General features: G+C 56.2%; 10 protein-coding genes across 14 annotated transcripts; 3 read left to right on the plus strand and 7 right to left on the minus strand.

Moving 5' to 3' along the window:
- Positions 1 to 1,494: 1,494 nt before the first annotated feature.
- On the minus strand, positions 1,495 to 2,273 carry IUM83_05677 (ACY1-like metalloprotease; the record flags this gene model as incomplete). The annotated part of the gene is made up of 4 exons (XM_067929827.1): positions 1,495 to 1,554; positions 1,625 to 1,858; positions 1,934 to 2,012; positions 2,125 to 2,273. The coding sequence occupies 4 exons, from the start codon at positions 2,271 to 2,273 to the stop codon at positions 1,495 to 1,497; spliced, it is 522 nt and encodes a 173-aa protein (XP_067798053.1).
- A 933-nt stretch (positions 2,274 to 3,206) lies between these two features.
- IUM83_05678 (ACY1-like metalloprotease) lies at positions 3,207 to 4,992 on the minus strand (the record flags this gene model as incomplete). The annotated part of the gene is made up of 8 exons (XM_067929828.1): positions 3,207 to 3,428; positions 3,499 to 3,639; positions 3,704 to 3,937; positions 4,011 to 4,397; positions 4,466 to 4,570; positions 4,637 to 4,689; positions 4,783 to 4,816; positions 4,894 to 4,992. 8 exons carry the CDS (start codon positions 4,990 to 4,992, stop codon positions 3,207 to 3,209), a joined length of 1,275 nt encoding a protein of 424 aa, XP_067798055.1.
- Positions 4,993 to 5,118: 126 nt separating this feature from the next.
- IUM83_05679 (YigZ family protein) lies at positions 5,119 to 5,733 on the plus strand (the record flags this gene model as incomplete). Its single annotated transcript, XM_067929829.1, has 1 exon — positions 5,119 to 5,733. The coding sequence occupies one exon, from the start codon at positions 5,119 to 5,121 to the stop codon at positions 5,731 to 5,733; it is 615 nt and encodes a 204-aa protein (XP_067798056.1).
- Positions 5,734 to 5,913: 180 nt separating this feature from the next.
- IUM83_05680 (ankyrin-like protein) lies at positions 5,914 to 7,695 on the minus strand (the record flags this gene model as incomplete). The annotated part of the gene is made up of 1 exon (XM_067929830.1): positions 5,914 to 7,695. One exon carries the CDS (start codon positions 7,693 to 7,695, stop codon positions 5,914 to 5,916), a length of 1,782 nt encoding a protein of 593 aa, XP_067798285.1.
- Positions 7,696 to 7,881: 186 nt separating this feature from the next.
- On the plus strand, positions 7,882 to 9,980 carry IUM83_05681 (RING finger and transmembrane domain-containing protein 2; the record flags this gene model as incomplete). The annotated part of the gene is made up of 4 exons (XM_067929831.1): positions 7,882 to 9,082; positions 9,156 to 9,373; positions 9,448 to 9,588; positions 9,651 to 9,980. The coding sequence occupies 4 exons, from the start codon at positions 7,882 to 7,884 to the stop codon at positions 9,978 to 9,980; spliced, it is 1,890 nt and encodes a 629-aa protein (XP_067798284.1).
- An 848-nt stretch (positions 9,981 to 10,828) lies between these two features.
- On the minus strand, positions 10,829 to 12,162 carry IUM83_05682 (uncharacterized protein; the record flags this gene model as incomplete). The annotated part of the gene is made up of 3 exons (XM_067929832.1): positions 10,829 to 10,867; positions 10,938 to 10,987; positions 11,592 to 12,162. 3 exons carry the CDS (start codon positions 12,160 to 12,162, stop codon positions 10,829 to 10,831), a joined length of 660 nt encoding a protein of 219 aa, XP_067798283.1.
- Positions 12,163 to 12,535: 373 nt separating this feature from the next.
- Positions 12,536 to 14,194, minus strand: IUM83_05683 (the record flags this gene model as incomplete). 3 transcript variants are annotated; one of them, XM_067929834.1, is made up of 7 exons in its annotated part: positions 12,536 to 12,742; positions 12,835 to 12,924; positions 13,069 to 13,149; positions 13,222 to 13,327; positions 13,424 to 13,497; positions 13,589 to 13,648; positions 13,781 to 14,194. In XM_067929834.1, 7 exons carry the CDS (start codon positions 14,192 to 14,194, stop codon positions 12,536 to 12,538), a joined length of 1,032 nt encoding a protein of 343 aa, XP_067798280.1. The 3 variants fall into 3 exon arrangements, with proteins under 3 accessions (XP_067798280.1, XP_067798281.1, XP_067798282.1); XM_067929835.1 differs by having other exon boundaries at positions 12,835 to 12,897; positions 12,997 to 13,149; XM_067929833.1 differs by having other exon boundaries at positions 13,586 to 13,648.
- Positions 14,195 to 16,680: 2,486 nt separating this feature from the next.
- Positions 16,681 to 18,632, plus strand: IUM83_05684 (Multidrug/Oligosaccharidyl-lipid/Polysaccharide (MOP) Flippase Superfamily; the record flags this gene model as incomplete). The annotated part of the gene is made up of 5 exons (XM_067929836.1): positions 16,681 to 17,703; positions 17,774 to 17,813; positions 17,897 to 18,328; positions 18,547 to 18,560; positions 18,624 to 18,632. 5 exons carry the CDS (start codon positions 16,681 to 16,683, stop codon positions 18,630 to 18,632), a joined length of 1,518 nt encoding a protein of 505 aa, XP_067798070.1.
- A 111-nt stretch (positions 18,633 to 18,743) lies between these two features.
- Positions 18,744 to 20,372, minus strand: IUM83_05685 (Multidrug/Oligosaccharidyl-lipid/polysaccharide (MOP) Flippase Superfamily; the record flags this gene model as incomplete). Of its 3 annotated transcripts, none has more annotated exons than XM_067929838.1 (2): positions 18,983 to 19,028; positions 19,138 to 20,372. In XM_067929838.1, 2 exons carry the CDS (start codon positions 20,370 to 20,372, stop codon positions 18,983 to 18,985), a joined length of 1,281 nt encoding a protein of 426 aa, XP_067798277.1. The 3 variants fall into 3 exon arrangements, with proteins under 3 accessions (XP_067798279.1, XP_067798277.1, XP_067798278.1); XM_067929839.1 differs by lacking the exon at positions 18,983 to 19,028 and having other exon boundaries at positions 19,199 to 19,209; positions 19,286 to 20,372; XM_067929837.1 differs by having other exon boundaries at positions 18,744 to 19,403.
- Positions 20,373 to 21,140: 768 nt separating this feature from the next.
- IUM83_05686 (Dynein light chain) lies at positions 21,141 to 23,645 on the minus strand (the record flags this gene model as incomplete). The annotated part of the gene is made up of 1 exon (XM_067929840.1): positions 21,141 to 23,645. One exon carries the CDS (start codon positions 23,643 to 23,645, stop codon positions 21,141 to 21,143), a length of 2,505 nt encoding a protein of 834 aa, XP_067798276.1.
- Positions 23,646 to 27,204: the final 3,559 nt, after the last annotated feature.

The following is a 27,204-nucleotide window of genomic DNA, read 5'->3' on the forward strand; positions in this document are numbered from 1 at the left end:
CGCGGCTCCACCGCGCAGCCGCAAAACAGCTATCTTTAAGGCGCGACCATTCACCATTTTCCGATATGGAGTCAAGTGATGAAGAACTCGTCTCTGGAAGCCTTGACAGTGATGACGAGGCCTTCAGTGATGATGATGAGTAACTTGAGGCAGCACCGCAGGTCCTCTACTCTTCCTCACACTCCGTTGTTTGTCACTAGGCGTTTCTCCCCCTCTTGTCTACCGCGTCACACTACCTTCCAAAACGTAAAAGAGGGGGTTCTGTTCGCGGCAAAGCTGCTAATATCCAACGCGATTTCGAAGCCGCACACAACAGAATTTGGAGAAATTACTTTGCTGAAAGCCCTCTTTACCCCGAAAATACTTTCGCCGTCGCTATCGCATGCGAAGACCTCTCTTCCGTCGAATAATGGACGCAATTGTATCGAGAGATGATGATTTTCGGCAACGTGTCGATGCTTTAGAAAAAAAACATTTCCACTCTTCAAAAGTGCTCTGCTGCTGTGCAAATGCTAGCATACAGGTGCTGCGCCGACTCGTTAGACGACAACGTCGCAATGGCAGAATCTACAGTTTTGAAGTACACCAAAAAGTTTTGCGAAGCTGTGATAGCAGAATTCGAGAGTGAATATCTGCGAATACCTACACACAGTCATATTACGCGGCAGCATAATCTTTCCGCAGACCGGGGGTTTCCGGGCTGTTTCGGTTCCCTCGCGCGCTGCGGCCTTGCCATTTTCACTCGCGTTCGACATCTGTGGTGACTTGGGGAAGGAAAACTTGAAATACGCGCGATCTTCGAGAGGCGCAAACACTGTCCGCTTGCTATTGTCTGGATTTCATAGCAGTGTGCTGATGAGACGTCAATTGTACCCGAACACGTAGAATTTGCTACTGGCGCGAAATTTGCTGCCAGGAGGCGCACCTATTTGCGTCTGGCCTAGTTTAAAACCCGCGGTGGAGAGATCTGGCCGTAAACTGGGTCGCAATTTGCTGCCGCGGTGGAGACAACCTTAGCGCCGTTCTTAAGTCATCGAAGTTGCGTGTTGTATTGGTGTCATGCTCGACCTGTGAAGCTCTACGAAGGTCTAGCCTAGCTGAATGTTACCTCTGCTAACCGAACACCTTAGTTCGGCCCAGCATAAGCGAATATGCGGCGGAACAGCGTTTCGTATACGTCGATTCCACGCAAGGTGTCCTTGTGCAGACACTCGTTGCGCTCGTGAAGCAAGATTTCCGTCTTGTTCATCGGAGAGAACCCTAAAGCTGGAATGCCAAGTTGACGAAGGAACCGACTGTCCGTCGCAGCTGGGAACACCTCAGCCTCAACAGGTACACCGATCTCCTATGTTGCATAATAGCGATAATTATGGCATTCGCATTCGCTAGAGCGTAGCAACGAGGACGGCGTACCTCGCATCCTTCTTTGAACAGCTTCCACCACACGTTGCTATCGTCGACCGAGGTCGTATAATGCTCATGCAGCGGTTTTTTTCACCATGATACAAACTCCCATGATAGTCCTTCAGGTGCACACCACTCATCAAGCATCGCCTAAATCCAACCAAATACGAAGATTATAAAGCCGACTGGAGACTCACAATGAACCCCACGAAGAACCTACCTTGAACTTCTTGAGGTCCGTGGAGGGCGAGATGCGAACGTCAAACCCAGTAACAGCTTCTGTAGGAATGACGTTGAGGGCGTGCGTCTTGCCACCATCTTGGGACACCCCACTCTGAAGTATGGTGAGGTTGACCGTAGTCAAGTCGCCAAGGTTTCGCTTTTTGATATCTCCGTGTTTGCAGCCAGCGTGTGCATTTAAAAGTGCCTCCTGTTCTGCGCGGAACGCCAATGCCTGCAGCAATGGTCGGTGTTAGCATTTCTAGTCTTAGGGAATCCTAGGTGAGGCTCGCTCACTGAAGCTTCAAACCTTATTGCAGATTTCAACGATCTTGGACGTCGCCGTGTTCTCGATGAACCCGACTTCCGTGTCCGGTAGGCCCCGTAGCCTTTACGTAGAACCACCAAGCCGCCCGTTCGCCGTAGAACACCGTGAATACATCATTTGGGTTGGCGATTCCCTCATCAAAGGCAAGCGCAATCGGCTGAACGGATTGATACCGTTCACTTGCCAGGAAAGCTTCCATGCCTTCTCCAGTGCCGCTTTCCTCATCAGGTACGAACAGGAGGTGAATGTTTCTGCTCGGCTCGAACCCCGCCGTCTTCAGGCGGTATACTGCCTCCACATATTGCACATCGACACTCTTCATATCCTGCGTCCCGCGCCCGTAAATTATTCCGTCCTCAAGAACGGTCGGCTACATCGACGACAACAGCATTACAATCAGAGCTAGCTTTCAACGCCATGAAAGAAAAAACCACGAACGTCGAAAGGGTCGTGCTTCCTGTGCCCACGGACCACCGGCACCACGTCATAGTGTGAATTGAGCAGAATTGACGGTTTTTGCCCTGCCAAGTAGCCTGCATACAGAAAAATTGTTAGAATCTCAACCGACCCGCGACGATCTCGATCATTGGTAAACCGCATATACCAGTACGATAGGCTTGTTTTTCGCTGGCGAGAGAACCTGCACTGCAAGGCCAACTGCACAGACAAGCAAGTGACCGTTTCTATACATAGCGTGCTGTTCCTTGTCATTCAGCGAGTTGTTACCTTCTTCCAGGTATCCCTTCAGCCAGACTGCGCACTAGCGAAAAACCAGGTTGAGTATCATTTCATCATCCCTACTGACGTCTTTCCTCACCTCATTATACGATCCGTTGGGCCCGTCCCCACTCACCGACGGGATGCGAATGTACTGCAGTATGCGTTCGACGGCGGAAGTTCGCACTGCCAACGTTGACCTAAAGAATACTGAAGATTTATTGATGGTCGCTTGAGCAAGTTGCTGCTTGTTCAAAGTCGGTGCGGACCTCGTCGCATCATTTGATGGGATGAGGTGTAAGATATACTGGTGAAAGTGGATTTCCTCACCATGTAGTGCTGAGCATGTGCTTAATTAACGCTAGACGTCTCCGATTATCGAGAACCTTTGATTTCAACTCGAGCAACGTTATGGAGTGCGAGTTATCATATTGCCAGGCGTGCTGTCGTATTGTTGGGTGTCTCGAGAGAAGTCCTGACGTAAACGTAATTCTGCAGACCTGGATAAGTATTGGTCCAATACCTATTGACATGATGTCTAGTTTGCTTCGCCATACCCGAACATGCGGCGGAACAGCTTCTCGTACACGTCGATTCCACGCAGGAAAGTGTCCTTGTGCAGACACTCGTTGTGCTCGTGAAGCAAGATCTCCGTTTTGTTCATCGGAGAGAACCCTAAAGCCGGAATGCCGAGCTGGCGAAGGAACCGACTGTCCGTCGCAGCTGGGAACACCTCGGCCTCAACCGGAACACCGACCTCCTACAATACAGAACAGTGGTCATGTCAGTCAGTAGCATTCACAACCAACGTAGCGTCAAGGACGGCGTACCTCGCATCCCTCCTTGAATAACTTCCACCATACGTTCGTGTCATCCACTGCTGTCGTGTAGTGCTCATGCAGCGGGTTCTTCCACCAGGACACAAACTCCCATGAAAGCCCTTCACCTGCACACCATTCATCAAGCATTGCCTACACACACCCAAGTGCAACGTTAGACGACTGAAACTCAATCCGATCAAGACAGATAATTTACCTTGAACTTCTTGAGGTCCGTAGAGGGCGAGATGCGAACGTCAAACCCAGCAACAGCTTCCGTGGGAATGACATTAAGGGCGTGCGTCTTGCCACCGTCTTGGGACACTCCGCTCTGAAGTACGGTGAGGTTGACCGTAGTCACGTCGCCAAGGTTTCGCTTTTTGATATCTCCGTGTTTGCAGCCAGCGTGTGCATTTAAAAGCGCCTCCTGCTCCGCGCGGAACGCTAAAGCCTGCAGTAGTAAATAACATTTAGTACATCCAGGTCGAAGTGAGGTGGTGTTGAGCTGGTGATAAAACTCAAACCTTGTTGCAGACGTCTATGATCTTGGAAGTCGCCGTGTTCTGAATGAACCGACTTCCGTGTCCGGTAGGCCCAGTAGCTTTCACGTAGAACCACCAGGGCACTCGTTCGCCGTAAAACACTGTGAATGCGTCGTTCGGGTTTGCGAGTCCTTCGTCAAAGGCAAACGCCACTGGTTGAATTGACTTGTACTGATCGCTAACCAGAAACGCTTCCATGCCGTCCACGCCGCCGATCTCTTCATCAGGCACGAACAAAAGGTGGATGTTTCTGCTCGGCACAAACCCCGCCGTCTTCAGGCGGTGCACCGCCTCCACATACTGCACGCCGACGCTCTTCATGTCCTGCGTGCCGCGCCCGTAAATCATTCCGTCCTCAAGAACGGTCGGCTGCATCGACGACAACAGCACTACAATCAGTGCGATCTCCCAACCCAACAACTAAAAGGTCCACGAACGTTGAAAGGGTCGTGCTTCCAGTGCTCTCGGAGCACCGGCACCACATCATAGTGCGAGTTGAGCAGGATCGACGGCAAAGAAGGGTCCTCGCCGTGCCATGTAGCCTGAAGACAGGAAAAATGCTGTGTCAACGCACTGAGCGGCCATAAACCGTCAGCAATTCCACGCACCATTACGATTGGCTTGTTGTCCGCGGGCGTGAACACCTGCACCGTAAGGCCAACTGCGCAGACAATAGAGCAACAATTAGCACACACACACACGCACCTACTGCCTTGCCCTTTCCCCAGTACATGCAGGCCCCTCGCCACTGTACCTTCTTCCAGGTATCCCTTGAGCCAGACTGCGCACTACGCAACAACAGCACAATCAATCACACACTGAGGACGGCGCCATCGTCGCAACCGCGTCGCCTCCGCCCCCTCACCTCATCGTACGGTCCGTTGGGCCCGTCCCCGCTCACCGACGGGATGCGGATGTACTGCAGCAGGCGCTCGATGGCGGCGTCGGACGTCGGCGCTGCCATCGCCGATGCGGAAATGAGCCTGACGACGCTGATGCGGAAGTCAGAGTGATTGTCTTTTTGATGTGCAATACACAGCCAGTCACGTCGCCCAGCCCGACCACGTCATTAACCGTCGCAGGTGCAGTGATGGCCGCGCGCAAGACTATCGGCCGCGCCCTGCAGCACGAGATCGCCAAGCGCAAGGGCTCGCGCTTCATCTCGGCGGCCTGGCCGCTCTCGGGCGGCGGCGATGCGGCCTCGGAGCAGGTCAAGCAGCTCGTCGAGGCGCAGCGCAGCCAGTTCCCGGCCGCCAACCACCACTGCTACGCCTACACGACCATGGACGGACGCGAGCTCTGCTCGGACGACGGGGAGCCGCACGGCACCGCCGGCAGGCCCATCCTGGCCGCGCTGCAGCGCGCGCAGCTGGTGGACGTGTGCGTGGTGGTCACGCGGATCTTCGGCGGCGTGAAGCTCGGGCCTGGAGGACTCATCCGAGCCTACGGAGCCGCGGCGCAGGAGCTCATCGAGCAGGCCCAGATCGTCGAAAAGGTGCCGACCAAGATGCTGCACGTCCGCACGGCGTTCTCGTTCGTGGACGTCGTCAAGCGCGCGTGCGAGCACTTCACGGCTGAGCTCGTGACGCAGGACTACGCAGAGGATGCAACGTTCACGGTTAGTGTCCCGGTCCTCAAGGTGGACGAGTTTGTCGGATTCGTGCGAACGAAATCATCTGGACGCGTGGAGGTGAAGGAGCTGTAAATGGAAAAGCGGACATGTACGTGAGAGTGTCATTGAAACGGGGCACGTTGCGTACCAAGCCTTCGTCTCGGAAAACTGGACACGCCTTGACCTCTTTTCGGAGCTGGATGCAGAAGCGATGATGGCGGTGAAACATTTTGTTCGTCAGCAGCACCACACTGGAATCGTGGTGTAGACGTGCTATCGCACATCGGAGTAGTTATCGGTCAACCACTGCATGATCTCCGTTTGGCGGTGTCTCGCTGCTACAGTTCTGGCAGCCACAACGAAGCCGCGGTCCGTTTGCGCAGTTATGTCCAGGAATTGGAGCATGTCGAAGTTGCCAGTAGCAAAAGCGTTCATCATCGCGTATGTCGGACACTTCAGCGTGCTGTGGTTATACAGCCACCTCATGACTTCCACCTGGCAATTTTCAGCTGCGCTTGACATCACTCCGGGGGATAATTTCTGGTGGTAATTTTCATGGAACCACTGAACCATTTTCAAGTGTCCACTGGCGGCAGCGGCAGCTATTGGGTAAGGACAGCACGCATGTGGACAGGAAGTGTGCAGACATTTCACCACGTCCAGGGAACCGCTCCTTGCAGCAAATTCCAGGGCCTCTGCAATATCTTCAGGTTCAAAATCTACGGGCTTGTGGGCAAGAAGCCATTTCACCATCTTCATATCTCCATTGCCAGCAGCAATACTCAAGGCAAATTTGGTGCAGCCTTCAGTACGGTTTTCGTGCAAAAATTCAACTACTTCCAGATGCCCGTTTGCTGCCGCTTGATCCATCGCCAGATCCGTGCACCCTTCAATGCGGTTGTGATGAAGCCACTTTACCATCTCAATGTGGCCTCTTTTCGCGGCCAGGTCCATTGCCTGCGTTGTGCAGCCTTCACGTAGGTTCTCGTGCAGCCACTGCACCACATCCAAATGGTTTCCTTCAGCAGCCAGGTCAAACCCAAGTGGAGTTGCCGCACTGACGGCGTTTGCATGCAACCACTGCACGACTTCCAAGTGACCGTTCATGGCAGCTAGATCCATCGCATTCACTGCATTATCGCCATATCTGTGTTCATTCAGCCACTGTAGCACTTCGAGGTGGCCAAACTCCGCTGCATTATCCATAGCATTCGAGCAGTACTCTGCCTTGTCGTTCTCATGCAGCCACCTCACCACCAGAATATATCCATTAGCGGCAGCTCCATTCATCGCTTCCCAAGTAAACCGCCAGTGATGCTTCTCCTCGTTCTTCGCGAGCCATTTCACCAGCTCAAGATGTCCGTATTCAGCCGCCAAATCCGGCGCGACACTGTCTTCGTTCACGAGTGCGTGCTCCACGAGGAACTGCATCATCTCCAAGTCGCCTCTCTTAGCAACTTCGTCTGCCACGTTGCCCCTGCAGCGGTATCTTCCTTGTTGCCAGATCCACTTGGTCACTTGAATGTGTCCCGCCCCGGCCGGGATGCTCAGGTCGAACACAACTCTCTCGTACGTCCTCACCAGCCACTGCACAGCCTCGATATCCCCGCGTGACGCCGACACCTCGAAGGCCTTGTACACGGCGGCATAGTAGTCCACGTTCATGAGGCAGCGCTTGGTCTCGTGCACCCACTGGATCAAGGGCAGGTGGCCGCTCGCCCCGGCCGCCAACGCCGTCGCGCGCGTGAGCGCCGCCGGGTGCCGCAGGTAGAGCTGCTGCGCCATCCAGAGCTGTCCGCGCTGGGCCGCCGCCTGCATGGCCAGGCGCATCTGCTGCCGCTTCTCGAACTTGCAGCGACTGCAGTCGCTCTCCAGCGCCTTCAGCACTCGCAGGAACAGGCGCGCGCTGTCGAACGCCACGCAGCGCGGCAGCGGCAGCCGCGCGGACGGGAACAGCAGGTCGTCCACACGCTGCAGCACGTGGTCCAGCGCGGACACGCGCGGGTGGCGCCCGCACACGGCGCGAATAGAGGCCAGCAAGAGGTCGGGCTCCATGGCGGTCGGTCACTCAGTCGTTCGGTTGATGGAGCCAAGTCGAATATGTGCCAATGGTTGAAGCTGGGTTATCAGATGCACTTTCCACCAATCGCAGCGCACACCTCGCTTGAGTGACGTCTTAACGCAATAGTGCCCGTGTCCTCCGTCATTCTGCAGTCCGCATTTAGATTGATTCTTCTCGGCATGGCGCAGCGCGGCGACGCGGACTCTGGCGGCGACAGCGACAGCGGCCACCACACAGGCGCCACCGCCGCCAATCCAGTCGTCGAGACGCAGGCCATGACCTCCGCGCCGGTTGCATCGTCTCAAACCTCCTCAGCTTCGCGTGACGACCGCCTGAATGTGAACGTTCTTGAGGCCCCTCCCGCGCTCTACGACGCTCTACCGAGGCCCCACGGCGTGGTGCAGCGCTCTACGTCCGACGTGGAGGCAGAGAGACGCACCCCGTACGACCCAGCGCTGCGAGGCCTTGTGGGGCGCAGCAACAGCGCGTCGTTCGACCCGGAGCACGTCCCGGAGGACGCGGAGCTGCTGAGGCAGCGGCAGCTGGCCGCGGCGCTCAGCACGCCCGTCAGCGGGGACGCTGTGAGCTCGAGGCTGCTGCAGGCGCTGCCCCAGCTGGCCATCGGCCAGTTCTTGCAGGACTTCAACAACCAGACGCCGTCCTGGAGGAACTTCGCGGCTGCAGGCAGGCAAAACTCGACCGCGTCGGCGGAGAACGCAGCGGAGGAGAGCGAGACAGGGAGGCTGCTGCCTGGAGAGCCTGCTACAGGTGAAGGAACACAGGGGTCGCCGCCCAGGAGCCGACGACGGGGGAGCTCCGTGGCGTCCATGTACTCCATGTCGGCGGCTGGAGAGCTTGAACGCAGTGACAGTGGAGGACCACGCCCTCCAGGTGCTCTGGATGCAGAGAGTGCCCCTGTTGCACGGCCGACTGCACGTGGCGGCAGTGGGGTTCGTTCGAGACGCAGTTCAGAGGACGAGAGTGAGGACCAGACGGCGTTGGAAGAACTGCAGGCGCTGTTCCGGAGATGCCACAATTCGCTGCCGTTCGTGGCGCTGTTCTTGATTTACTTCGCCTACCAGCATGCAACAGGGATTCTGGTGTTTGTGGTTGGCACAGTTGCGGTTATGGGGCTTGATCAGCGAGTGCGGGCGCAGGTTGCGCTGAAGGATAAGGCTAGTAATTGGCATCTTCTGGGGATTGTCGCCATGTGCGCGATTGATATGGTTGCGATATGCTCCGTGGATGGACAACCGAACCCACTGCGTCACTTTTCGCAAATGCTTCAGTCAAGATCGACACACGGTAGCGGTAGTGATAGTGGGCTTCTATCAACCGGCGGGGTTTTTTGGCAAGTGCTCTGGACAGTGCTCGTTAACGGTACGTGCTGATGCATAGTGCTGCATGTCTTTCAAGTTGCTTGGGCTCATTTCTTGTTTGATGCGACGCACAGATTTTCTGGTGCGACTGTGGAGTATCGTAGCAAAAACGTTCGTAGCTGGTGCCAAGTCGGACCGATTCCTTTGCCGGAGAAAGAACCATGCTGAAGCGACAACTAACCTGGATGAGTCACCAGTCACAGTGAATGCAGGTGAAGACGACGACGACAGTACGACTATCACTCCCCTTACCCAACAAGCAGTTTCAACGGTTGCATTCTACCGAAGAAAGGTACGGTTGGTGGTTCGCTGTCTGTCCTAGTAAGTTGACAATGGCATTAATTGCGAGTGATACTTGTGATTCAGCGTAAACTCTATGGGATCATCGAAATGTGCTCCATCTTCGTGCGATCACTCCTAGCAAGCATTCCATGGTGCAGTTTTTATCAGTTGTGTGCCTCCAAATTCATGGCAGATGTATTTACATTTGGCTACCTCTTTATCAAGGTGCGTTCGTGTGGACACCCATATACACTTGGCTGTAATACTGACCATGCGTGCGTGAGCAGGGCTTAATTCTTGCAACTCAAGGTCGGCGCATTTTCATATTGACTCGATCGCTCGTAACTCTGGGACTTGAGTTCGGCGTGTACGTCACGCACGACGAGCTAGTGGAAGCCGGGTCGCCAGACTGCTCTATCTGCTACGAAACTATGCGGCAACCAGTGAAGCTCGCGTGCTCGCACATGTTCTGTGAAGAGTGTGTGACGGAATGGTTTGATCATGAGCGCTCTTGTCCATTGTGCCGAGCCAGCGTTGGCTCAGGTCCTAGTGAAGACGAGAACGTCAAACCCCAATTTTTGGACGGCCGAACTAGCCTCGTGCCGCAGCTGCTGTAGATGAAGAAATGGTACGTCAACTAGCTCAGCCAATTACTCCCTTAACATTATCGTGCATTCGACACCACCACCTTGCTCTTTCCGAACTATGCATTTTCAGCTGTCATTTGATGAGATGTAGTTGATGGTGACGGTACCCGGCGCGGCGAGTTTCCCCAATGTGAATTCGCGTGATAGTGTTCCTTCTAACACCGCCCATTCGCGCATACTATCGGGCAGGGAATCCAGCATCGCTGAGTTAGTGTCAACTGACACTGCTGCATCCTCATTCGATGGAGCTGGCGTTGGGGACCTTGGGGTTAGCTCGATCACTTTGAACTGCATGCAGACCTGTACTTCCACTTGGAGAATACCTTTGGCGACATCGGTGATGAGCCGCATCTGCACGGGACGTGCATCCTGCGAAACCGGGCAGATTGATACATGCTCTTGCTGGCAGAAAAAACTGATGGCGTCGTAGATGTCGCCACCGCTTTGAGTTCGTGAACTCCCCTGCAAAACGCGTTCGACAAAAGCAAGCGCTCGTGCCTCGCAATTCTTAGCGAACCGATGAGCAGGAGAGGAAGGTTGGTGCGATGAAGCAGTCTTTCCGGGGTCCTTGCTCTGCGAAGTTACGTTTTGCTCAAACTCCAATACCTTTTTTACCATGTACTTCACCACTTCCGAGACGCTGTCGGATTCCATGTCATCGTTTTCGTACGGGTTGGTAGCGCTGAAGAGTTGATCATCCAAGAGCACCTGGTCACGGCCTAGGTCCTTCACAATCTGAATCATGCTCAGATTGACACTGGCACGACGCTGAAGTGTTGGCTGGTCCACTCGATTGCGAAGCCAGCTTAGCGAGACGCTTACTGGAAAATGGCGCTGCAGAGTCTCTCGATAGCGGTCTGTGTGGAAGTGCACCCTGATCAGAGTCCAGCAAAAAGTGTAATCTTGACGAGTAAAACTAAAACTTACCAATGTTGGGAGCCTCTCGAAGCGCGTGTTCAAGGCGATGAAGCTGGAATCTGCACACTCGATCCAGCGCCCACACCCAGTCGTCGACTTCTGCCTGCGCGTCAATATCCACTTCAGTCACTCCATCTCCTGGCGATGGTACGGGGACTTCGAAGATGAACGATTCGTACGGAACCGGCGCTCTGGTAGGAATGAGGACATCTGCGCGGACTCCGTCCGCAGGAGCACTCATTTGCGTTTTATACGGGACGAGCAGTTGGAAACGGTGCAGCATCTTCGCTTTCATAGTCACTCCATCATCGATAATGTTTTCGTTGCTTTGTGATTTAGGAACGAGTCGTCGGACCTGGCACCCTTGCAGTCTGATAGTCCGAGTGGTTGGCTCCTCTTGGAACGCTTCTGAGATCATCCCCATCAAAGACGCTGTGGATGGCAGCCCAAACCTGCTTTGAGCATTTGGCGGCGTGCCAGCATTACTACGGTTAGTTTCTTGTCGAACCGGTGTCATTTCAAACTTGCTTTGGTCTTCGGACAAAGTGCACTGCATCAGCTGGGCGGCCGGCCTTGATCCGAAGAGGGCTTTAACTGCTGAGCCACTGCTGATCGTACTAGGATCACTCGCTGGAGATGAAGCTAGCAGTACCAAGCACCCACTTTTGAGTGGTTTGGTAGCCTCGAGCTTCTCAGCGCCCATGCCCTTGAGGATATTGCCCAGCTCCACATACAAAACGTCCATGCCCGCCTCACTGATCTGGTTCTCTTTGCCCAAGCGCTGCACCGAGGTCCACAACTGACGCACACGCTGCCGAGCTTCGCCGTTCAAATGCATCAGCTGCATCGACGCGCTCAAAAATGTGTCGCTTTCATCTGCAGCCTTGCGATCGCCGTGTTCTTCTTGAATCACTATGCCACCGCCGAAAGCAAGCTCTCGCTTTTGTTTCCCGTTGCTGCTTTTGAGATCTTCAGCGCCGTGAAAGCGCCCTGGGTGAACTTTGGCTGTGACGAGAAGTGGTGAGACGGAGGCTCCAATACTGCCGTCGGAATTTGACCGGATGAGAGGGACGCGCGAGCCATTCTTGAGCATGGGTGAACCGTGCGCAGGTGACGAGGTAGTGTCCTGCACTTGAGAGCCTGCCATCGCTAGGTCATTTCCCAACGAATTGCCGCTCGGTTCATGGTGAGATGGTGCGATGCCGCCTTCGGGGCCTGGAGAACACTCCACCATGCTTGGCTGGCGCGAACAAAACACACGAGGTCGCAAACAGCAGCGCCGGGAGATATTTCAACGAGCTAACGAGCTTACAATGCTTAGCCTTCACGTACCAAGAAGCGGGAGCGCGAATGGCGAGACGTTACAGGCCTCCGGTGGGTGCGCCAGCGCTGACTCTGACATGCCTCCTGCAAGAATAGACTCGGCCTCGTTGTAGTAACTCTATATATTTTCCATTTTGGTCAAATGCCCAGCGGCTAGCAAGATGGGTGTCGTACTGCTTGTGTGCCTCCCTGGTCGTCGGGCTTCTGCGTGTACCTCCTCGACGCAGCTCTGGATATAAACCTTGCGTTGACAGTAGATGGTTCGCGTGGAACCGAGATCGCTACTAGTCATCATCGGCGCCCATCCGGTCGAGGGTCTTCTTTAATACTTCGAAAGTTGTCCACGACACCGCCACGGAAGGCGCGTGCACCAGCAGACGCGGGTACACACCCCGGAAGAAGCCCGCAAAGCCCTCCTGCGCCTTAATCTGAATCAACGCGTCCATCAGGCCGGCGTACTGCCGACGCAGAACGGGTTCTGCCCGCTCGACCTGCGCAACGAAAGCGCGAAGTGCCCAGCATTAGAATCCAAGCGCATCAATCCCAGCGATCCAGTTATCCAAAGCCAAGCATGACAACGTACTCCTGGGCGGCCGTTAATCGAGCATGAAGGGGGAACCGTGATGGAAACGCCGCGCGTCTGGAGCTGCGCACAACGGGTACGAGATGGACACTGTGAATAAAGACGACAGCAAACACAGGAGCAATGTAAGCAAAGGAGGCCCTGGGCGGCATGCACAAGAACCTGAAGCTCTGGTTTCGAGAAGCGAGGCGACATCGAAGCCGATTTCGAGCGAGAGGGAGCGCGGATTCCTACCGAGGCTTCTTCCGCGACCATCATCGACTGGGTCTGCAACCGGGTCTTGGCCACATCCAGCGGGTTCGTCAACGCGCCAGCCTACGTAATGCACCAAACAGTTAGTCACTCCGCGTAACGACACTTGAAATCTCTTCGCCTCCAAAAACGCACCAAAGCTCCGGCCGCAGCGCCAGACGCGATGTAAGCCGAGACGTTCATCTCTCCAGACGGGTTCAAAATCTTCTTGAAGGTCTCGTTCGCCGACACCATAATCATACTGGAAAAAGTTGCCCCAAACCGCGCACACACCGTTAGTGGAATCCGCCAACAAAACACGACCCAGCAGCAACAGTATCCAGAAGTCCGTCCGTACCTGTACGGCAAGTTCATCAGGAGCGTGGTGGGGAAGCTAATATACAGCGCGCGCAAGCCTTCGTGCTTCATAACCTGTCACCCATCGCAACACGCAGCCCCGTGAGTAACCCCAGTAACTCGGATCCAGTGGCGGAGACACAGGGTCCAGCAATGTAATCACCACCGTCTTAAAGCAGTCTGCCACTCCGTTGTAGTATCCTAACTGAAGACGCTGCTTGACCACCTGCAATAAATACATAAATGCAAAAAAAAAACGCCAGATCCACATCAAGAGTGAGTGCGTCAGTCAGTGCGTCCCACAGAGTCACGAGGATCCATCCACCCAAACTGGGTGAATCAAGCAGCGATTGCGTACGTCCATGGGCGTCATGATGAGGTCGTGGCACACAGTGGCGATGACGCCGGCCGTGCCAGAGGCCATGGGCGTGAGCGTCTGCGTGTCGGCGCCCAGCGCCTTCTTGGCGGCCTCGAACACCGAGAAGTACACGGCGTGGGCCGGCAGACTGGCGCCCAGCATGGTGCTGACGCCCCGGAAGAGCCGCAGCGGGCCCTCCTCCGCCACCAGCTGGCGCGCCGTCTGCGTGGCCGTGAGCTGCAGCGGGTTGCCGTTCACGGGGCAGCGCTGGCACTGCATGTGCGTCTTGACCGTGTCGATGGGGAAGATGGACACGTGCTCGGCCACGCCCGCGGCCGAGCCGGCCAGCATGTGGTGCACGAACGAGCCCTTCTCGGGCGACCACTCCTCCCAGTCCTCGTCCAGCGCGGCCATGGTGTGTGGGTGATTGGGTGGGTTGGGTGACTGGGTGGGTGGCTCTGTAGTTGCGTGGGCCGCCGCTGCTGCCTGTCGAGTCGGAGCGCGGTTCGCGATTGCGAGTCTCCCTTTCTTTACAGGCCACACACGGCCCAGCGTCGAGATAATTGGCGATTGCTGCGTGGTGCACTCCAGGGTGGCTGGCGATTGTTGGATAAAATGGAGCTGCGCGCTTTCGGCCAATGGGCTGGCGCGGCTGTGGGAACGCATAGTATGGGGTGTGAGTGGAAATCATGATAGAGAGAGGGATCGCAGCGAATATCAGAGATGCAGCCGCGTGGATTGGCGGAGATTCGGCCCGTGTTGGCCTGACATCGTGGTAGGAAGGGCCTGAAGAGAAGTTCAAGCCCTCGGCGCGCGTGTTAAACCAGAGACCGGGGCCGCCGAGCATACAAACTCAAGATGGTGCGCAGCTGTTGACGAAGCAGGCGCTGCGATTGCGCATGAGGCGAGGAATGACGATCAGCGTCGTGATCGACTCCTGCCATGGGCATGGACCATGATCCGAGAGCATGGGAAGCCGTGAGTAGATTTGCGCCTCAACATGGGCTGACCGACGCCTGCGCCAGTCCAGAAGAGTCCGCTGGCCACGCGCCGAATAAGCCGCAGTAGCGCAGATATGTGTCAGCAGTTGGAGACGAACGGCCCGCAGCTCCTGAAGGCAAGCGCGGGTGCCGCCTCGATGGGGACGCCCAACTGCCGTGCGCGTGCCAGGCAGTCACGAGCTGCGTGCCGCTCGAGGCGGCGGCAGTGCAGTAGGATATCTTCGCCCTCCTTCTCCCTCGCTCCCTTAGCCTGCTTTATCCATTATTTCGGGGCTCCGTTCGTTGGCGGGGGACTCGGACCGATGTCCTCGACGGGGAAGATGCAGTGAGGGGGGAGGGGAGTGCTACCAACGTAAGTCACTCATCACTCACTGTCGCGGCACCACGGGCTCGAGGTGTGGGTCGCCAGCAGCCACTGGCGCCGGTCACACATCGCACTGACGCGTGCGAGCAGCGGGGATCAATGCGGGTTAGCTGCAGCGACAAGTGTAGCCATCTATACTGGGATCGTGGTGCCAGTAGTGCGGACAAGCTTTACGGTATCAACCATGCTTGGTAGATCTTCACCACGTCCAGCAGAGGTGGCCCGTTCAATTTTTCAAGACGATAATAGTGCGTAAAGTGCGACTCCTCCAGCGTAATAATGCAACGCATTGTTAGTCTTGGTGGGTGTACGTCGTCCACAGGACCAAGATGAGACGCGGGTAAACATCGATGACAATCGCTGTGGCATTGGTGCTTCCGACATATCCTGCATTCCGGTGGTGCAGTTTCGTTACCTGTAGTAACCTTGAACTCACCGAGGTATGGCGTTACACAAGAGCAAGTGGCGGAGGTTTAGGAATTAGCGAAGCGGTGAACGAGCAAGTAGCTTCTATCCAGGATCGTCAGTATGTATACACGTTCATGTATAGACAAGATCTGGAGTGCTGACGAGGTTTTGTGAGCATCACAAACTGCACCAATTGCTGTCACGAGTATATAATCAACGGAGGTCATCAAGAACCAGGTACATCAGCATATTCCAAGCAGCGTAGCTCGGAGCCACGGCTCTATGATTGTGCAGAATGATTAGGCAGAATAACCTACACGACTTCGCTACCTGACCGCTAGGGTGTGCAGTCGAGTACGCTGTCGACAAGCCCAATGGCAAGAAGACCCTCACGCGAACGGTCAAAGTATGAGTTTCTTCGCAGCATCAGTAGCACGACGTCAGATTCTTCCCCTTTCGCAACAAGTCATGTATTAATACCATAAGCTATGATCGGATATGCACCTCAACATCGCACAGCACAACTTGAAGTGCTCAACCAATAAAATGAGTGGGTGCACTGTCAGTCTGTCGGTATGGTTATCCGCAAGATAACAGGGTGCGGCAACAGGCGGAGGAGCAAAACAAGACCGTACTTGAACAGGATCATTTCTATAGTACTCTCTTTATCTACTTGACTTTCCGAGTAGACAATTCTCAATAACTTTGATGATCGTATTCGACTTCATTCATTGACTCGGGATGTCGGTGGCTGCAGTGCTGGGCCCTCTTCGGACTCGGCCTCCCCCATTGATGAACGTCCGCCGTCGCTATTCCAAGGCGGCGTGAGTGAATGGAGTGATATGAGAAGTTATTGGCCCTCTTCCATTTACTCTAGCTAGTCCTACCAACAACTTCCGTAACTTACATGTATCTGTCGTTTCAAGCACCCCGTAGCCATTCGTTCGCGAGAAGGTGATGAGTGTCCATTTGGATCAGATGACGCGATCTTGAAGGGCCGCACGAGCGCCATCGTCACCAACTGCCGGCGAATCTGCGCGGAGCGGGGCCCACGGCTTCCCCGAGAGAGAGCTCGCGCACTCTCCATTCTGCGCGCCAGACAGCAAGCAGCAGCTCGACCAGCATCGATGCGCAACGTGCCTCCCCGCGTCTCCAGCGCCGCCAACGCGGTGGCCGCGGCCTCCGCGCGGCTCTCCATGACAGTCGACTCGACCAGGGCGCTCTGGGACGGCCTGTCCCGCAGGATCGCACAGCTCTCCACCCCCGAGCCGCGCAAGCAGACGGCAGCAGGCGTCGCGACCGAGCGCACGCCGCTGCTGCTCTTCGACGCCACGGTGGTGCCCAGCAGCGGCGTGGAGGACGAGGAGGCGGCGCTCACGGGGTGCGTCAAGCCCGCCGCTCGACGCCACAGCAGCGAGTGCCAGGCGCTGCTGCGCCTCGCCTTCCAGATGCTGCTGTTCGCCATCGTGGACTTCGCGCCCAACTTCCTCAGCGGCGTCCTCACGGGCCACCTGAGCGCCGCGCACAGCAGCGAGTTCATGGCGGCGCGCAGCCTGGCGCTCATCTTCAACATGGTCACCAGCACGACGCTCATCGCCGCCATGAGCGCCGCCATGGACACGCTCTGCGCGCAGGCCTACGGCGCCGGTCAGCTGCGCGAGCTGGGGCTCTTCTTCCAGACGGGGCTGCTCGTCTTCTGCATCGGGTTCCCGCCCGTGGCCATCGCCAGCTTCTACTGCGTCGAGCTGCTGGAGCTGGCAGGCCAGCGACGAGAGCTCGCTCAGCTGGTGCACAGCCTCGTGCTCCTGGCGCTGCCTGGCGTGCCTTTCACGGCAGTGAACGCGCTGATGTGCAAGATCTTGCAGGGCCAAAGTCGCGTGGAACCTCTCGTGGGCGTCGGCCTCATGGCCAGCGTCGTGCAAGCGACGCTGCTCTACGTGTTCATGTTCCGGACGCCGCTGGGATTCACCGGGTCGGCACTAGCCATTTCGGCGACCATGGCCTGCTACGCCCTCGTCTTGGCGACGTACTTGTACCGCAGTGGACTGTACCAGCGCGAGTGGCCCGGGTGGCAGTTCTCGGAGGCAGTTCGCCTCATGCCCGAGTTCCTGCGTCTGGGTGTCTCTGGGATGGCAATGTTCGTGTGTGAAGTCTGGGGGTACGCAGCGGTGGGGCTCTCGTCAGGGATGCTGCCTCATGCCGCCGCTGTAGTGAGTGCAGATTCGAGCTACGCCAACCTACGCTGGCTCGGTGCGCTATGGTACGCAGCTATCTCGCTTGCGGGGTCTGTCCGGGTCGGTAACGCTCTGGGTGCTAATGACCCGGCACGTGCCTGGCACACAGCGAAGCTAGCGTTGGGTTTAAGCTCGGTGTGCGCTCTCATCGCCTCGGTTGTCATGTTGCTGTTGCACGGCGTGCTCCCCTTCGCCTTCACAAGTGACGAGCGGGTGGTTTCCATTACGTCGAAGCTGCTGCTGGTGACTAGCCCACTGCAAGTCTTCGCTGCGATCTCATCGGTGTCCCAAGGTATTTTCCGTGGATGCGGTCTGCAGTCGCTGGGGGCAAAGGTGAACTTTGTCTGCTACATCCTCTTGGCTGTGCCGTTGGGGTTGTTGCTGGCTTTCCCACTTGGCATGGGGTTGCTGGGACTCTGGCTCGGGTTGAACGCCGGCTTCATCGCGAGTGGACTTTTCAGCACGTACTGGTTGGCATTCCGAGCAGACTGGGCGATGCTGGCGTACCAGGCAGTGGAGCGGACAACATGCGGGGCCCCAGGTAGCGATGAGATCAAGAGCGAGGCTTGTAACGTACCGTCTCCGATGGCTACTAAGGATGTTTCGAGCTCGATGGAACCTATGCACGAACCTTCTGCATACGCCGATGAGCTTCGGCCATCTACAAGTTTGAAGTGAACAACTGTAGCGCCATGGAAACCGGCAAATTATCAGTGGGAGCAAGTAAAGAGTGTTTCACCCAATCACTTGACCATGCAGAGACTTCTTCTTCGGTACGCAGTACCATCACACTTGCTTCACGTTGGGAACACTTTGGCCCTAACTCTAAATGACAGAATTCGTGATGCTTGTTCGATAAATACAGTAATAATGCCGACACCATCAGCTTTGGAAAAAGGGTATACTTGACAATTCAGAAATCGCGTACATGTATCGATATGGCTATTGGGGATTCTTTACGCTGCCACAGCGACATCGAAGCCAACTTCGTCCTCGAATTCAGCGGGACGAGCTCCATGTTTGGCGTCATGAGCCATTTTCTCCCAACTCGTGGAGCGTAACCAGCAAACACCTGCGACCGCGAAGATAACGGTTCCCGCCATGTTTCCAGCCCACAAACCCGCGATGCCCGCGTCAAACTGGATTGCGAACACCAACCCGAGTGGAACTCCCAGCACAAACAAACACACAAAATTCAGCTGCGCGCACAGCAACTGCTTTCCGCAGGCACGGAACACCGACTGCATCCCGAAGGCGAAGCCCAAAAGTGGCAGCAACGGCAACAACTCCTTGATAAGATCTGTAGCAACGCTCGTAGCTTCGGCATTGGGGGTAAACGCTCGTGCGTACGGGGCAGCGATGTAGGCAACAATTCCAGCTGCAACGCCCGACACGGACAGCGAAGCACTCATCACAATGAGACTAATGAGACGCGCGCGGCGTGCTTGACCGGCACCCAGAGCGTTGCCCATTCGGATGGCACCCGCAATGCAGATACCAAGCAGCGGCATGAAGGCAAGACTAAGGACGGATACAAAAATGCCGTTTGCTGCGATCAAAACGTCAGCGTTCGGCAGCATTCCCGCCAGCAGCGAGATGAAGGAGAACCCAACCATCTGGAACGTCATCATAAGCACGCTGGACGCGCCGAGCCGTCCGATGCTGGGGACGCGCGCCCACGCCTCCCTCCAGTCCCAGCCTGGCCACGACTCGACGAACACGCGGTTGCGCAGCACCACCGGAAGGATCATGACCACCTTCAACAACCAGCCAATGGGGCTGCCCAGCGCGACACCAATGTACCCCAGCGACGTGTGGAACGCCAAGATGTAAGCTGCAATGGAGCTCACAATAAAGCTCACAAGCGAAGCCAGCACAAAGGGCACCACAATGTTCTGCGCCTGCAGCGCGCTCTTCATCACCGCGTACATGATGCAGAAGGGCACGAGCAGCATGCTGACGAGCAGCAGGCGTCCGGCCACGTCGGCGGTGTTCGGGTCTTGGCCCATGGCGACCAGCATGGGCTTGCCGCTGCTTAGCACGACGGCGATGAAGGGCAGGCACATCAAGTACACGACGGTGGCTGCCTGCGTGATGCGCCAGAGCTCCGTCATCCGTTTGGCGCCGAAGGCGTGCGAGCACATGGTGTCGATGGCGGACGACAGGCCCATGATGAGCCCGCCGATGATCATCATCTGCACGAGGCTGGACAACTGGTAGGCGGCCAGGATCTGCGTGCTGTGCGCCACGTCCGTGTGGCCCATCATCATGCTGAGCGCCAGGTCGGGGAACATCTCGAGCATCACGGCCAGCATCATGGGGAAGGCCACGGCCAGCAGCCGCCGCGTCTCGACGCGCGCGATGTCCCAGGCCGCGAGCTGGTTGTCGGTCGCTGCCGCCGCCCTCTCCTCCTCGTCCAGCAGCGCGTCCACCTTGTCGGCCGCCAACAGCGGCGTGCGCTCGCCCTCGGCCTTGGGCGCGGGGCGAGGACTCACGCTCGCGCGTCGCAGCGCCAGCAGGTGCTCCTCCTGCGGCGCGTCCACCTGGTGCAGCAGCTCGTCGTGCACGATGCGCGGGATCTCCATGGACGGCGGATGGACGGCTGGCTGGCTGGCTGGTGCTCGTGGTGGCGGATTCCGAACTGCAGTCAAGTGAGGGCAGCCATCTCGTGGTTCCTGATTACAGCATCACATGATGATGGCCGCGACGTGATTGGCTCCTGCGCGTATCCTAATCAGCCGTCCGTAGCTGAAATACCCCTGCTATACTGATCGGAATGATCATTAAGAGCGACTTGATTATAATACGTTGAAACACCATACACTGATGAATCAGATGCAAATATGGAGTCATGTAGGCAGGAGCGGATCTTGAGCACAGCTAGCTAAACGACCAACATTCCTCGGGATGAGTTACAGATCGGCGTGGCTTGTCCTCAGCTGCGGGCTCGCCCACGCCAGCGCAACAGCGTTGCCAACGCTCCTGCTCATCGGCCACTGTCGCCTAAGGTCCCGCGAGCGTGTATCTGCTGTCGCCATGATCCCTCGCTGGAAAAGGCACGTTGAAGTGGGTCCAGAATGGCTGTCTCCCGTCTAGCAATGCTTGTCACCACGGAGGCGAGCCAATGCGCTGGTCATGCGACTCTGCGAGTCCCAAGCAGAGAGCGCTTGATCGCCAATCACGGTGAGCTCGTCCCATCAACAGTAACACGCACCTCCAGAATCCAGGAATGGGAATCTCTTCTCGTTGCATGATAGACGACGGCATCTAGGATACCGTACTCACACAGCCAACTAACGCAATTGATTCATGCAAATTTACAGGAAGTTCTCATTTACGCCATCGCCGCCGTGTCAAAGCACCTTGTAGGCGCTGCCCTGCTCGGACGGCAGCGCCAGCGGCATGTTGCTCGCCGGGGCGTCCACGCCGTGCTTCTTGCGCTTCTCGGCCGCGATGGCGCGGTGCAGGTGGTCGAGCCAGCGGTCCAGGTCCGCCTGGGTCTCGCTGGCCACCAGCAGCTTGCGCCCCACCTCCGTCGTGATCTCCAGGCACAGCTTCCTGGTGCGCAGCGTCACGACGTGGCACACCGTGAAGCTGCGCAGCAGCGCCCCGTTGTCGCTCTTGAAGTAGCACAGCGTGGGGCCGTGCAGCGTGAAGTAGCGCCGCTTCCAGTTCTTGACCGTGCCGCCCTCCTTCCGCAGCCAACCGCTGCACACGACGGGGTCCTCAGTCTCGGCGGTGCCCATACGCAGCGACCGCCGGCCCGCCCCCGCTGCAGCTGCGGCCACTACCTTCGCGGCCGCCTCTGCTCGCTCGTTCGTCATCTTCGCCAGTGCCTCTGCGCGCTGGGTCATAACCTTCTCCGAATCATCGGACGCATCTCCAACCTTGATGAAGGAGTTGCCTTCGTCGCTCGACGCTGTGCTAACCGTAGAGGACGCCTTGGACAAGCCACGTTTGAAAGCCGTGGCGGCCGTCACCACGGTGCGCATCGTGTTGAGCTGTGCCTCCTCCTCCGCGTCATCGAAATCGAACTGAGTGTCCTCCTCCATATCGCTTTCAATCGGCTCGGAAAGCACGGCAGCTTGCAGCAACCGGTTCCAGGCCACCATTTCACTCTCGTTGGACGCAACAACCTGCATCACGCGGCCATTCTGGAACCGAACATCCAAGCAGAACGGCCGCGCATTTCCAATCGCAACGTGGTCGACAACACCTCGTCCGAGGGCCGGGGCGTCTGGTGCACTCGAATAGGAGAACTGCTTGCCCTCCAGCTTGAAGAACCGACGCTTCCAGGTCTTGAAGTTTTTACCCTTCTTCAGCAGCCAGCCAGTGCCCGACTCGGTAACGCTTGATGCAGTATCCTCCGGGCCGGCGCCAAGTGATAGTCTTTCCAAAGCACTACGACGTTCCTCAGTGCCATCACCTGCCGGGTTGCACTCGTTGAAGTGCTCAAGCCAAGATCGGATCTCATCCGGAGACTCGGCCACCACGCGCAACGTGCGACCTGACGTCAGATTGAAGTCCAGGCAGTTCGGGTACGTATCGTTGGGAATAGCACTTTTGACGATGCCATTGCCTCGAGGAGCCTCACCAATTTGCTCGAAGTAATAAAGCTTGTTGCCATCGGCCATAAAGTAGCGCCGCTTGAGTGAGCGGACCCGAGCGCCCTCTTTGCGAAGCCACCCACATTTGCGAGTCGCGCCACTCATAGAAGCCCTCGGTGTTGTCGAAGAAGAACTGCTGCCAGTCTCGAATGAAGACCGCAAACTGCCTGAGGACTCGTGCAACAACAGAGCCGCGTTGTTGTCACTCTCCACAGTATCATCGTAGCCTTCCAAGTACCCACCAGCTCCCGTAAGACTCGAGCGACTACCGCTGGCGCCGCTGAAACTCGATCGAGCGCTATTCGTCGGCAGAACTGGCGGGGCACTGGCAGTGGATCCAGCGCGACTGAGTGCGCGCGTTAGCAGGTTACTAGCGCTGGCCCCCTTGGAGATCGTGGCAGCGGGGGCTTCTTTCTCCAGAGTCTTTGGATCCTTATCCAGCAGGCCGCAGATCGCTTTCACCCACATGTCCACCGAAGCCTGGCTGTCAGCGCTGACACAGAGCACACGGCCCGATCCAAGCTGCACATACACACAATTGGATCCCGTCTCTCCAAGCTTCAGGCCTACCACCGTCCCCGCTCCCTTGGGCACACTTTCCCCCGGTCCGTCCTGGTACTGCAGCGTGTACCCCTTGAGCTTAAAGTATCGTCGCTGCCACTCCGTGGACCGCTGGCCTCTCTTGTACAGCCAGCCTTCGCACAGCACGCTCTCCTCGAACGTCTCTCCGAGGAACGGCGCGTCCTGGCCCGCGTACGGGTCGCCGAAGCACGGCCTCTTGCCAATGGCTTTGGCCAGCGCGTGGTCCCAGGACTCAATGTCCGCGAAGGACTCGGCCGCGATCTTCAAGATGCGGTTGTTGTCCGAGTAGATGTCGAGCGCGAAGGGCTTGGACGGGTTGATGTTGACGGCGTTGACCCTGGTCTCGCCCAGCGGCTTCTCGCTGGGCTGCGCGCGGTACTGGATGGTCCTGCCCGAGAGCGTCATGTAGCGGCGCTTCCACGTCTTGAAGTTCTGGCCCTCCTTCATGAGCCAGCCTTGCATGGCCACGCTGCCGGCGTCGCCCTGCTGGTTGTCGCCGGCCCGGGCCTCGTCGCGCGCGGCCTGCAGCGCGTCCGAGATCTTGCGGAACCACTCGGAGCTGGCCTCGTTCGAGTCCACCTGCATCTTGACCGCCTGGTTCTTGAGCTCGCCGCGCACCACGAGCGCGTTGGTGAACTCGGGCGTGAACTCGACGCCGCTGACGCGCAGCCGGCCCTTCTCGTCGATGCCCTTGCCGCTGGGCGAGCGCTCGGCGAAGTAGATGAGCTCGCGGCCCTTGAGCACGAAGTAGCGGCGCTTCCAGCTCTTGATGATGCTGCCCTGCTTCAAGCCCCAGCCCGCGTGGTCGCAGTACGAGCTGCGCACGACGCGCCCCACGGCGATCACGTGCTTGGTGGCGGCCTGCAGCTGCAGCTGCGCCACGCGCTGGCGCGCCTCCAGGCTGCCGGTCGACGTCGCGGTCGCGGTCGGGACGAACATGGCGGCGGACGCCCGGGACGTCGCACGGAATGCGGCCGGACGGACGCGAGCAGCTCTCGACGTTACGCTGCCTATTGCCGAGTGCGGCCCAGCTGGGATAAGAGAAGGCGAGGGCTCGCGATTGGACAAAACCCAGAGATACGACAAGTGATACAGCGCAAAATGGGTACACGCAGGCTTCAAACTGATGTGAAGCTATGGTGGGAAGTGGATGCGAATGGCCGTGATCTCTCTGTGGTGGAGCGGGAAGGTCCGAGGTATATTGGTGAGCGGTCTGCACGGGTTGCTGAAGTGGCCAGTGGCGGCTTGTGGCGGCCCGGGATTTCTACGTGAAGGGAGGAGCGCCTGTCGTGGTTTTTGGGTTGCTGGAGACCGACTTTAGCTCCGATCACGTGTGTGGTTTCTCTTTTTTTATTCCGCGTGGGTGAGGGCGATAGCGGTAAGAGACTGAAACCTATAACGCGCACTCTAGCTACACAGACCCAGCCAGTCTTCCACGGTTATGTGGGTCGGTTCAAAGTGTCTGCGGGCTTTGCCAGCCGACCTTTAATGCTGTTTGGTCAAGTGACTGCATGCGAACAAGAACAAAATGCATGAAGGTAGTTACTATTTGCACGTACAATTGCCCAGATACCACCAGTTCATCCTAACTCGATACTTCGGAAATACATCCCACAAAACATGAACGGGAAGGCAGGCCCAGCGACCTAGTCCTCCATTTCCCCAGGAATCGGGAGTATTATGTTTGGATGCTCATCGAACCACCGTAGTACTTCGTGCATTTGTCCTTGGCTCGCAAAATCAAGTGCACTGGCGGTCCCGCCTTCGGTGCGATTCGCGTACAGGAACTCAACCACCTCCAAATGGCCATACCCGGCAGCCATGTCTACAGCGTCGGCAGTTGCAGCATGAACGGCAAGCTCCCCATGGCTGCAGCGTACCCCATTGCATGTTGCAACGTATGTTGCTTGTCCTGGTCGCTCAGTGCATCGTCGTAACGAATGCGACGCAGTACACGCTCGATCAAGTGAGCGTTTCTCGCCTTGACAGCGTTTGGGAGGGTCCAGTGGACGGAGCTGTCGGCGAACTCGTCGATCATGTTCACCACATGCCTGAGAGCCTCGATACGAGGGTCTTCCCGGCACACGACACGCACACCGGCCAACAATTCCATTGCTCTGGGACACCTTCACTATCGACCAACCGCTTTTTGGACTCGCTGTTTCCGTCTTGGGACCTTTTTTTGGAGGGAATCTGGGAGGCGTTCTTGCGAAAGATACGTTGACGACTTTTGAGTGAGGTGACTATATGTACAGTTTTTTTCTTTTAGTTTTGAGGTTTTGAAGTTTTTGTTTGTTGTTTGTTTGCTTTTTTTTTTTTTTTTTTTTTTTTTTGGGGGGGGGCTGTGTTATTGTTGTGCTGAAGCGAAATTTGTAGCATTTAACGAAGAGGAACGGAGTAAACTCGTTGTTGTTGATTTGCAAGGAAGAGTTTGTTCCGAACAAAATCCCGCAAGTTGACTCTGTCCGACTCAGGTTACTGTGTTTTACGCTACGCGGAAGCTACAAGCTTTCCGGGTTGCCAACACTGAGGTCGAGACAGGTAGGCAGCTCTATCATAGCCAAGTTGGATGGTATCTGGGAGCCATCGAAGTTCGCCGTATTCAGCGCGTGTCAGTGAGTTTGTCCCACGTGATGAGATTCATGGAGCGTTCTTGCCGGGAGCATTACATTTCTGTGTATACGTTCACAAATTGCACTGTGTGGGTGAAGTGGGGCGTTGCCGATCCGAGTGTTGGTTTGCCGCTGACAAAGCGGGCAGTATCACGCCTTGATGGCGAGACGTATCCCCTGGAGTCAGGATGTGAAATCCCCAGCAGCTCAATCACAACATGTGCCCAGTCGTGGCTCTTACTTGGTTTGCGCCGCGTGAACGCCTTCGGGAAGTACCAGGTGAACATAATGACGTACTTGTCGCCGTGCCAAGCTTCACGGCCGTGCACTTGCAATCCCGCTGGGGGTCTGTGTACCCTGAATCCTCTCCGGTCGACTTGAGACCACCAGTGACCTCACCGGCGGCAACCACAGCACGATACAGATAGCATTCCCCATCGATGTTGAGTGTTGTGTTGAACCGGACAGCTACCGTCTCTGAGATAGTAACCGGCTGAGGTTGGGCGAACGGCATCATTTTGTCGTGATCGATCGTATGGGTAGTGGAAATAGTGGTAGTGAGGAGGAGGAATAATACTCGGATATCCATGCCATTCTGTTGTTAATCGCTTGTCGGTGACGAGAGAATCCAGGAAATGAAACACTCAACTCTACTCTGGTGGCAGTCGTGAGTTGTGTTTTACCGGAAACTAAAAAAATGGGGCATGATTCAGCACATTTGTTGATGTACGAAATAAACTAGTCAACTGGGGTTACTATACTTGTACATCACGTGTTATATTTCGACCTGATCAGCAGCGATCGCGAATCTGAAAGAGCCATGCAGTTGTAATGATTCAGCTTTTGTGCTGCTCGTGCTAGTAACCTTGAGAAAACTAATTTCAGGAGCTTGAATAGCTGGGTTAGATGCTGCCATTCCCGCGAACATAAGAACAGTAGGAGCGGTGGAGTTGGCGATGCTGGAGAGCAAAAGACATGTGCTTTCGTATATGTACAGTAGGGTGTACTGTAGATTTAGCACTAGTGTAGCATGTTAGTAGATTTTACTGGACACTAACTAACAGTTACTTCAAAACTACACATGTTAGTACTGGTGATGGATACATTGACCGACTTAGCTGTTCTGAGGCAGACGCAAAAAAAATGTCGTTAGTTCCAACCTTATAATACAGACTCAAACCTGAGTCATTTTTAATTCCCATCTTTACACTTTGTAACGCCACTGGCATGTTAGCTCAAAATACTACACAAACTAACAGTTAGCGAACATGTTAGCGTTTAGAACACCATTAATTTTGTTGAGATTGAGAGGAATTGTAGACGAGTGGCACATCTTCGCGTAGGTTTCCTAAACACCCTTTTCTTTTCAATTGGCAAAGAAACTCTCACTTGTCCCTCCAACCCAAGTCAAGAGAAACAAGTAGCGCCGATGAGCTTCTAGGCCTTTGCATTTGTTTGTGGTTGCCATCGCCATTCCTGCTAGCACTGGAATGCGCAAAATCCCAGGTTGTAACTGAAACACTTTCAAACCCAGCAACTGCTGTATTGCGCGAGGTATTGGTGACGTCGCTTCCTTCAACGAGAGCTGAGCTTCGAGTTGGAAGTTCGGCAGTCCT

The sequence above is a fragment of the Phytophthora cinnamomi genome, assembly GCF_018691715.1.
Source record: "Phytophthora cinnamomi strain GKB4 chromosome Unknown Contig10, whole genome shotgun sequence".
Lineage (NCBI taxonomy): Eukaryota > Oomycota > Peronosporomycetes > Peronosporales > Peronosporaceae > Phytophthora > Phytophthora cinnamomi.